At 43.5% G+C, this 11,119-nt stretch overlaps 1 protein-coding gene across 1 annotated transcript in view; it reads right to left on the minus strand.

Annotated features, from left to right (window-relative positions):
- PPP2R5A (protein phosphatase 2 regulatory subunit B'alpha) overlaps positions 1-11,077 on the minus strand; it is a 92,008-nt gene extending 80,931 nt beyond the window's left edge. Inside the window, exon 1 of the mRNA XM_048843122.2 lies at positions 10,421-11,077. Coding sequence (XP_048699079.1) covers positions 10,421-10,571 — 151 coding nt within the window. The 5' untranslated portion in view covers positions 10,572-11,077. The remainder of the gene's footprint in view (positions 1-10,420) is intronic.
- Positions 11,078-11,119: the final 42 nt, after the last annotated feature.

The following is an 11,119-nucleotide window of genomic DNA, read 5'->3' on the forward strand; positions in this document are numbered from 1 at the left end:
CCAGCAGCAGTTAGCAATAAGAGCTCTCTGTTCCAGTGCCCGACCTGTCAGCAGTCCAGAGAAGCAACTGCAGCACCCCTGAGGGGAGGATGACACATGCTCAGTACAGATGGAATCTTTGGATAATTTTGCTGCTAATCTCCAAGAAGCCTCTACAAAGCATGTGCAAATGACAATTTTCAGAGTTGTATAATTTGGCCAAATGTGGATTGATTTTCATAGAGCACCTCAAATCCCCTGCCCCCAAATTACAGTGGTGCTAGAGCTTCACAACAAAAACAGTTGTAAGCTTTCCAATACTTTTTTTTTTTAAATGTATTTGGAGTCATCAATACAGTGAAGGATCAAAATACCATATAGGAAGAAGAAGACGACCTTGAGGATCAGAATAATAGAAATGGGACTAATAAGAATTTCTGCTATAAGCAGAGGGTTCATCAATGGAAAGCAACAGAGGAGGAAAGAGACCTGTGTTTATGGGCCAATCATTGCCATCCCATGAGCCACCTATGTGATGCAACTGTGATCTGAGGATATATCAGCAGTGGTATTTTCAGCAGCAATAGATTAGGATTAATACCATTGCACAGGGAACTAGTAAGACCTCATTTGGAATAATGTGTACAATTCTGGCCATCCATGTTCAAAAATGATTAATTCCAACTGGAACAGGTGCAGAGAAGGGCTCAAAGGACGATCAGGGGAATGGAGAGCCTGTCTTAAGAGAGGAGACTAAAAGAGGTTGGTTTGTTTAGCCTAGCAAAATGGAGTGAGAGGAGACCTGATTGTACTCTATAAATCTATCGGGGGTAAATACCATGGAGGGAGAAGAGCTTTTTTTGCTGGCACAAAAACAAATGGATATGAACTGGCCACGAATAAATTTAGGCTGGAAATCAGAAGTTTTCTAACAATAGAGTAAGGCTCTCGAACAGCCTCCCAATAGGACCTGTGGGATAAACCTTAAATTTGTCATGCTCTAACTTAAAGGTAATTATAGTGAGATTGTATGACAGGGTTGCCTAAGGTGGCAGGCGCATGGCTCAGCAGCCCGGGAGGGAGCAGGGGTTTCCTCTGGTTCATGTCTTATGTCCTAACATCTCATGATTGAGGGTTTCAGCCAGCCACCTGTAGGGATCAGGAAGGGAATTTTTCCCCATAATGTATTTTGAGTCGGGGTGTTTTGTTGTTTTTTTTTTATCTCCTGCCTTTGAAGGATTGGAGTTGGCCATGGCCAGAGATGAGACACTGGACGGGGTGAAACGGTGCTCTGAGGCGATACTGAGAATTCTCTCAGGTGCTTGGCTGGCTGGCTCTTGCTCACATGCTCAAGGTCTAACTAATTGCCATATATGGGGCTTGGACGGAATCTTCTCCCAGGCCAGAGTAGCAGGGACCTTGGGGAAGGGTGGAGAAGGGATTGCCTTCCTCTACAGTGCAAGAAGCAGGTCACTTGTTAGGATCTGGGTATATCTTAAATAATCAACTCCCTGTTATTGCAGAGGCCTTGGCGCACCATAGTCCCTTCTATTCTCTACCTGTGGCACACAACAGTTTAGTTTCCTCCAAGATAGTTCCAAGTGGCTTGGTGGCTGGACGGTGTTAGTAGCCTAATATACAAGAGGTCAGACTAGATTGTCTGGTAGACTCCTCTAGCCTTAAACTTTATGACTCTAACTATACCTCATTCTTAGAAACAGCTGAACTGTTTCTGTTGAAACGTAGGCTATGTCTACACTACAAAGATAAGTTGACCTATGTTAGGTTGACTTACAGCCACTGCATTAATTACTGCAGTAGCTGATGTCCATGCTACCGTCCTTCTGTCGGTGATGTGTGTCCTCACCAGGAGTATTTCCACTGACTGAAGAAGGGAAGTGGGGGGAGGATTGAGAGCCAAGGCGGGCAACCAACGCTTCTCGACTCTGGTAGGGAGATCTGTGCTGGGAGTCTGGCTGGCATTCATGCTCCCGGTGGGAGCAGGGAGTTCGGATCTGGGGTGGGGGAGCGGGGCAGCAGTGCTCCCAGCAAGGAGCCAAGGGAGCAGCCTGGCCTGGAGCAGAGACCAGGCAGCAGCCAGCCTTCTTGTCAATTTCACAGCTCCAGCAGAGACTTGAAATTGATAAGAACAGTCAATGTAAGGAACACTGTCTACACTGCATCTCCCTAACTACACTGACCTAAGCCCTACACCTCTCGTTAAGGTGGTTTTATGTCGTTGGCATAGAAAGGGAGTTAGATCGACACTGGTGGGAGGAGCATGTCAGTGTACACCTCCACTATTTTGTTGGCAAAAGCGGACATCAACAAAATTGTGTAGTGTTGAAAAGGCCTAAGAAATTTAATCGGAGGCATGGGTCAAAAAGTTTTCCATACTTGGCATGGAAAACTTCAGTCCAAACAGTTCTAGCAAAGTTATAAGCAACTGAAAACTAGAACCTTGTAAAGGAAAGTGTTACACAAACTTTACCATAGGCAGTCCTGCTTGATCTGCATATAGTAAGTCTAGAGGTATTCCACTAGCAATATCCTTAAGACAAACTTCCTTGAACATGAAAAGCAGCAAAACTGAAGGGAAAGGAATAGCCCAAACACACAATCAGTGACAAATATCATTAATTTGCCTATGAAAAATAAGCTGCTGGGGTCAGTCCAGTTCCTAGCAGTTTTTCCCACAATACCACAGAGAAAACTGGCATTATTTAATACTTATTGTCCCAGTGAAGCGATGGCTCTACCCTCTCCTCCACGTCCCTTTTCAAAATTCACTTCCTTCCATTAGGCCTGTAACCTTAGTATTACCTCCCAGTCAAAATAACAGGGTCAAGATTACATGGGCATGAAAGAGGAGCTACATCATCCCCCAATGGCCATTAGGCCCTTTCAAGTCCAGGTTACAAGAATATTAGTGAGGAATCTTGAAAGTTGCTGTGCATCCTATACCTGTTCTGGATAAATAAAAATGGTCTCCCAAGAGCCATTGATTTGGCACTGTTCAAAAGCACAGAATTCACTTAAATTTTATTAGAGAGTTCCACATATCCTTCCCAGATTGATGTAATGTTCTTTTGATCAGATAAAGGCAGCATGTCTTGAGCAATAAATAATTTACATTTAGCTTTCTTGATTGGACAGCTAAATTACTTTAAACTCAGCACCTGTACACCCAATATCTGACTAAACTATAAAGCAATGAATATGGAAAGAAATCTGATACTAAGTTGGCACAAAGAAGATGTGAAAGATTTAAATAGCAAAGTTCTTCACGTGAAGACTGTCAATAGCTCTGTATTTAGGAATTACACTTTACGGAAGGTTTCAGAGTAACAGCCGTGTTAGTCTGTATTTGCAAAAAGAAAAGGAGTACTTGTGGCACCTTATCTAAAAACTAAAAAAATCCAAGTCTAAGGATAAGAAAGATCACTTCTTGTAAGAATTAGAGCCCAAACGTTCCACTTGATAAACTAGTAATAATTCCTTAATTTGGAAGAAATTCAGTTGCTTGGTTTTTTGTACAGCACTCCATATCAATCCAAAAAAAAGAATTCTGTATCAAGTGCTAAAGAACTGTTCTTGCTTCTCTTTCAAAATTATGAACTTCTTGCTAGACTGAAGAGCAATTTTTGCTATATCTGTGTGTATTGTAAATATATTTGTAACTTTTATATAAAAAACCTCACAGATCCTCCACCCAATTAAGAGTTTACTCCCCTCAAAGGAAATCTTATCCACCATACTAGTAGATGTAGGAGATCTTGATAAAAGATATAAAAGAGAGAAGTAATAGGGGTGACCAAGGGTGAATCCCCAGGAATGTAAGTAAACAATTCACTAACCTATGAAAGATACTGCACACTGACATTTCCCTAATGTATAATGGACAGACATTTTTATTAGGTTGACATTACAGTGGACCAGGACAGTATTTTTGATGGATGCTTTCTTTGGGGAAGCACAAGACAACAACATTACAAAGAAACTCAAAACCTTGTGACAGGCTCACTGGTCCTGTAAGGAGAGTTGGGCTCAGCCTTACCTGTGATGGATCAGCCACCCCTCACACATACACATACCCAAATGATCCTAATTAGATGTGGATCAGATGGCTTGGTTAAGTTATCAGACCCAGCTGGAAAGCATCAATTGATGCCCATAAAAGGCTGGGAGACCTCAACCGGTAAAGTTGTCTCCTGTGATTGGTCCTGAAGGGAGAGGATGACACAAGAGAAGGAGGTTCCTACAGCAAGCACTGGAGAGGGCCAAAGCCCAGGCCAACAGCCCGAGGTAGACTGTGAATAAGAATCCAGTCTGTGGAGAACCACATTGGGGAAGAACTCCAGGAACAAAGCCCTGAGGGTCAATGGCTCAGGTAGGAGCTGGACCTCCAAGGATAGTCTGGAGGGTCAGAACTTTTTGTTTTGTTTTTTGTTTTTTTTAAATAAAGTAGGATGGAAGACCCTGCTATGTTATGTATGTTTTCCTGGCCTTGCCTGATGATACTGAGACAGATGGTGAGCCACAATGGGGTGCTGTGGAGGCTGACCCTACTACACAACTTTTATAGCTATTTGTTATTCTGAAACAAATTTAAGACTCAGTCTGATCTTGATGGATTTAAGTTGTGTACAAATGTAAAACTTTACATTTTTGTAATGTAGCCATTAAAGCTTAGCTGAGGTGCAGCATCTGGAAGCCCAAACTACCTCCCTGGAGGGTTGAGGAGTAAATACTATTGTTGATAGTTTTTACATTCCATATTTGGACGTTTAGTAAGATTTTTCCAGTATAAAAACTTGAAGTCTCTAATTACAGGATTCTCCTCCCACACTGTCGTCATCCCTAGCACAGAGACCCTATAGCCTTTCCCAAGCCTTGCAGCTAATGGATTCTTGGACCGGCTTCCAATTCTTCCACTGTAACAGCCAATCTGTTTTGCACCAGGAGCCAGCCTCATCTGGAAACAAATTTAAGTAAACAAAACATATTTGATTTTTAATATTATTTCCATCCTGCAGGGTTTGAAAATGATTTTTCTAGATTTTACAGTTTAAGATTCCAGAAAGCCATCAGGAATTTCTTATTCCTTATAAATACAGTACAAGGTGCGTGTTATATAGGAAATACGTACATCTACTTTACTGCCTGTACTTAATCTTAAATAATTTTGCTCTGCAGAAGCAGAGTTGCTTGCTTTGCAAAAAAGCTTGTCTCACTGCTTCTGATGTCTCACCATTTTTTAAAGTCAGTAAAGTTTTCTTGCTTCAATTCATAAACACAAGCTAACATACTATTTTCAAAACTACTCGCATCAGATTTTGAATTACAATAATGCTTTCTAAAGTGAAGTTTAAGAATTCCATGATTGTATATGTTGCTAAACTGCAGTGTGTGTGTTAAATATATTCTCAAATACATGCATTGGTTAAACATGTAGTATGTAAATACATACAAGTGTTTCACCCTAACACTATGAGAGATCATACTTAGTTTTTGAATTTTGGTGTTACCCAACATTGTATTTTAGAATTCAAGTACATAATTGACAAATTCCTTGTTTGTCTAAAGTTTCACAAAATCAAAGTGAAAAGCAACAGGAAGACACTTTTAATGTAAAATTTTTTTAAGCCTGCCCCAGCTTTAATCATTTTTAAAGCCTTATCCTGGAACAGTTAGTTTCTTGAGATTTTTAGGTAATATCACAAAGTGGACTCTGCCTGCATCATGTATGTACAAGGAAAACAAAGACAATTTGACCGAAGGAGAGCATAATTTTATTATTTTTATATACCCTGTCACTAGTAAGGCCTTGCTGACCATTTGTTCAAAATGAAAAAAATTGGTTTATTCCAACACGCGCACACACAATCACAACCTGAAAGAACATCCAAAATGAACCATATTCATAAAAAAAAATAAAGTTAACAGCTGTTTCACAAAGGATGTTCCTGTTATACTTGTAACTAGCACATTACTTAGTACCTGAGTAGATTTCTCCAACTCATGACACACAAATTAATAGATTCTGGTACTGCCCAGCCATAGTAGTGTGTTTAACTTCAATATATATTACTCTGGAGGACATTCTGCACCTAAAAGTTACGCATACAATATTTTAAAAATCTGCAAGTTGCATTGGTCAAATAAATGCAGAGACTCCAGCATGGCAGTGGGGAGTAGAGGCCGCTGGTTACACAAAGGTGGAGATCACCCTGCAGCCCCCGCCACCCCAGAGACATGGGCTCAGTGGTGAGGCTGCACCCAACCCTGATCCAGCACAAGGCCTGGGCCTGCCCCAGAAACAACCTGGGGCCCTGCCCTTCTGCTTCAGGAGCACCAGGTATGGGGCAGGCAGACTCAACCAGGCAGGATCCAAGGGTGGCGGGATCCAGGTGTGGGGTGAGAGGATTCTGTGTGGAAAAATCTGGGTGCATGCAGCTCAGTGGGGGTTCTAGGTGTGGGGGGGATCTGGATGCTCATTGTGGGGGTTCCAGGTGAAAGTGGTTGGTGCTCAGCCAATGGGTCTGGGGAGCTCAGCAGGGCGGTCTGGGTGCTGGGGGAGTGGGGCTTGATGGGGTGGGGTTCTGGGTGCAGCTAACTGGGTGTCAGTAGCATGGGGGTCTAGCTGTGGGGGCTCAGGGTGGTGGGGCTAGTTAGGGTGGAGGTTTGAGTGCAGGGAGCTCAGTGGGGTTGATCTGGGTGCAGAGGTGGGGGCCCGGAGGCAAGGGGATCCAGATGCAGGGGTTGAGGTTCATTGGAGTGGAGTTCGGGTATGGAAGGATGGGGGGGGGTCTGGGTGTACAGGGTGAGGCTTGGCAGGGGTGACTGGGTATGGGAGGTACAGATGCACAATGGTCAGGTGAGCAGCTCCCCATACAGTGACCCCTCCCACCACAGCTGAGGAGCAATGGGGACAGAAAGCTGAACTTCCTGCAGCTGGGGGAGGTTTCTGGGGATGGGTCTGACACAGCTCTAGCCACTCCTTGCAGGAGAAGAGGAAGTCCTGTCCTCTCCTGCCTCCAACCCAGCTGGGACTAGCATCTGATCCCGGATCAGGGTAGGAGCCACTGGCTGGAGCATCCCTAGCCCTGTGGTGATTTACCTCTCCACCAGCTGCTCCAGCAATGTATCTGCACTGCTAGGGAGTGGTGTGTGACTGCTCTTGCAGCTTCCCTTTGCTTCCCTGTCTAAGTCTTTTTTTCTTTTTCGGCTGGGAAGTAAATAAATCTGCTGGGGACATGAATTCTGCACCTGCGCAGTGGCACAGAATTCCTGCAGGAGTAAATTAAATAAATGTTTACAGGTTTTCATACAGTACTACTTATATCCTTGTATGAGAATTTTTGATTAGGAGGTTCAAATTCCAATCACCCACCAACATTTCCTAGATTAGTTCCTTTTTAAAATCTTTTACCCAAACAGACATTTATAATAATGACAGGAGCCTGATTATTTTTGATGCATCTCTCCTGCCAGGAAAGGAGTATGAGCATTCTAGACCAGTCAGACAGAAACTTACAGGTTGTTTTGGAATTTTTATGATGTTTGCATTTTCTGTAAAATGATGGAGTAGTTGTGACTAAACTAGGTTACCTATATTTTAGGTATAATAAGAGTATAATAGTCAATACTTCCTAACACAGCAGGCTTTAACTTTTCTTTAAAAGCAAAAGCTGTCTGGGAAAACAAAAAAATTAACCTAATGCCCCTAGGCAACCAACATAATGCCATTTTTCTGCTTTATGCAATGACCCAGGATGTACTACAGTCATAGGATCACACCTACCACAGAACTCTGTTTGGAACTGGTCTTAGAGTGAGGTCAAACTGTATTTTCTCAGGGGGGAAAATGCATGATTGGGAATAAAAGTTCTATGAAACCATACATTTTTGGAGGCCAAGCGTGATGCTACTACTACAGTGTACGCTTCAGGGGAATCACACGGAGCAGGAGCCAGCAATCTGCAGTTTAGACAGATTTCCCAAGAAACATGCAAGTTTTAAGTTACTAGTGTGCCACCTGACTCTCAGATTGGTTATTTGGGACACTCAGCATACATCAATAGTTTGCAGTTTTGAAAAATAGTTTGACAGGTTTTTTAAAAAGAAACTACATTTGTCAATTATTTTGAAGCAGTTGAGATTATACGTGCTTCTGTAGATCAAAATTAAACTCTGACCACAAATAAATACAGACAAACAATTTCAAACCCTTAATTTAGGTCCCTTCAACCCCAAACAGAGCTCTGTGCGGGTGGTTTGCCCATACAGATTCAGTTTGCAGGTTTAAGGCTTTATAGACCTCTAAACCCCCAAATCTGGCACTTTACGGGGACTGAGATAGTTAAGTGACCTAAACTGCAAGTATAAGTAATTGTGGAGACAAAACTGCACACACAAAATTGAAAGCCTCACTAGTCTGATTGGACAGTTGGCATTAAAGCCCCAATTCAGCAGAGATTTTAAGCATGTACGTAGTTCCACAGACTTCAACGGGACCACACATGCAAGAAGTAAAGCATGTGTTTGAGTCTTTGCAAGATGAGGGCCTAAGATTCCTATAAACAGTAACCATATTGCTGAAAAAGTCACCCATACGTGATCTCTAATGCAAGGGCTCTGGTATCAGCTATTGAGAGCTTTTAATACAGTTTACTAGAGGTATAAAAATCAGAACACATTTGAGCAAAATGTATCAAGTATTGACTATTAAAGCACAATGGAGTTTACACTTATGAAGTGTAGGAACTTAGTTCATGTTTCAAACAATTTTTCCAGTGGTTTTTTTTAAACACTGTCTTACCTGAAAATTATACTAGTTTGCAGAAATATTGCACAGGGGGGAAAGTCACTGATCTGTCAAAGGAATACCAAACTGTTTGAATATATTTTCCCCCTCTTGTTGTTTTATGAGCTGTGATGACTATAACAGATGTGGAGAAAAAAAATCCCCCACTTTGTTTATTTGCATTTAGCAGCAGTTGGATAGTTTATTTTACTGTTTCCCCTATACAGTCACTTTCCTCTGAGTGGGTCTGTTAAAAACATTTTTCTCATTGTGTTTTCTTAAAATATATAATCTGACTGAAAAAAATTAACAAATAGGGAGATTCAGGGTAAATCTAGTAACTGAAACTACTTTGAAACTTTAAGTTAACCATGTTATACTGAACCTTGCAGCAAGTCTAATCGTGACAAAGGTGGGATTTTCACAAGAGCTTTTTACTAGTCTGTTTAGAAGACAAGCATGATGCGCTTTTGAAGCTACCATTAAGCTGTATAACTTTTAAAGTAATAAAACTTATCTTTACCTTTAAGGTTCTTTTGAATTTTGTCAAACACTGTCTTAATCACAAATTTGTATTCACCATCTAACCACCATTTTTGTATTATGGGGGATTTAAAGACCACGCACAACTTTAATTTTATATTTAGATTATGTGCAAGACTCTGTGGAAATTTAGGTTTATTTTGGTAAGAAACTAGAGCCTGTCCTGCAATATCCTCATCAGTCTAATTTCCCTGTAACATTTAAATGTGATCTAGGACAAAATATAACCTACAAAAATACAAATACTTTGTAATTTGGCCAATTTAGTGTTAGTGCTGCCAGCATCTAAAAATCTTAGTTTGCCACGTGAGACCGTACCAGTGGGAGGAGAACTTTTAATGGTAATTTGTGAACAATTAAACTGAAGCAAGAGAAAGGGTTTACTGGAAATCCTCCAACACAGGTGGGAAGGAGCAATTAGGCCAGAACAAATGCCCCAGGTCTAGCACACATTTTCTGTGGATAAATTAGATTATACTACAAGTACAGCGTTTGCCAGTGTAAAATACACCTCACAGGAAAAGGAAACTCCATTCACTCCAATATTTTAAAAACAGTTTCCTTCCCCCCAGCACAACGAGCAATCACGAAAGAAGGATTTTGAATTTCACTAACTTGCTGGGTCAAAACCATGCATTTAATCCCTAATTACTCAGAAAAAGGGTTGTAATCTTGAGGCACTAGCTGGGTTAATCCTTCAACAGGCAACAAATTGTAACAGAGCTGTTGCACGTTTGTTTATATAAGACGAATATGGACCCCCGACGAGACAAGCTCTGGGTCTGAAAGTATTTGTGGGAGGGTTACATCTCCTGACAGTCACTACTTGAAAAATACAGGGAGAAAAGCGAAAGGAGAACGGTCAAGGAGGACTAAAGGGGCCACCAGAAGACGAGCTCAGGGCTTGGAGATCCAGGAAAGGAAAAAGAGGGAAGACAAGCCTGAGCTAGGGATTGGAGCGGGGAAAAGCCCACAGATGGAGAAACGGGGCAGGCTAGAACGAGCTCAGAATTGGAAAGGTGGTTAGTAGCTCAGCAGTGGGCGACTCAGTGCAGCACCTGTAGCCCAGGGCTGGGGAGTGTCGGGCCGTACCTTTGAGCTGGGGCAGAGGCGAGAGCTCTACCTGGCTGCTCTGACTCCGGAACTGCGAGGAGCCCTGCGAGCGCTTCTGCCTCTGAGCCTTGCGCACCGATTTCCGCGTGAAGCCATCCACCTTCTCCGCTGCAGAGATGGCCGCCGACATGGCTGGGTGGTGAAGAGGGGGGCGCCGCTCCCCAGAAGCATATATCAAAGCGGTGGGGAAGAGGGGCGGGAAAAGGAGCCAAGACCCCCCCCCCCGCCCAAAAAACGGAGGGGATCCCGACGGCGAGCGGGCAACTTCCCCCGCGCCGCCTCCGAGCGGCCCAATCCCGGCCGGGCTCGCTGACGGAGCCTACTTTATCCAAGCGCTGGGAGACTCCTCAGTCCGAGCCGCGACGTTCCCAAGTTCCTGCTTCGCTCGTAACTTCCTCTCTGCGGAGCCGGCTCCCGAAACTTTCCCTGGCGGAGCCGCCGGGCGGGCACGGCCGCCACACGCTAAACTTTCCGGCGGACGGGACGGGAGCGATCCGCGCGGCTCACGCTCTCCCCGCAGCGAGCGCCGCCCGAGCCGCCAGAGATAGCGCGAGAGCTGGGTTCGCCTATGCCCTCCTCTCCTCAGCCAGGCTCGCCTGTGCCAGTGCGCGCGGAGCTCGCTGTCATGGGCCGAGCTCGCCTGAGAGGCACGTTCCCCCCACCCGCCCCTCAGCCACC

The sequence above is a fragment of the Caretta caretta genome, chromosome 3 (genome assembly GCF_965140235.1).
Source record: "Caretta caretta isolate rCarCar2 chromosome 3, rCarCar1.hap1, whole genome shotgun sequence".
In the NCBI taxonomy this organism is placed as follows: Eukaryota; Metazoa; Chordata; order Testudines; family Cheloniidae; genus Caretta; species Caretta caretta.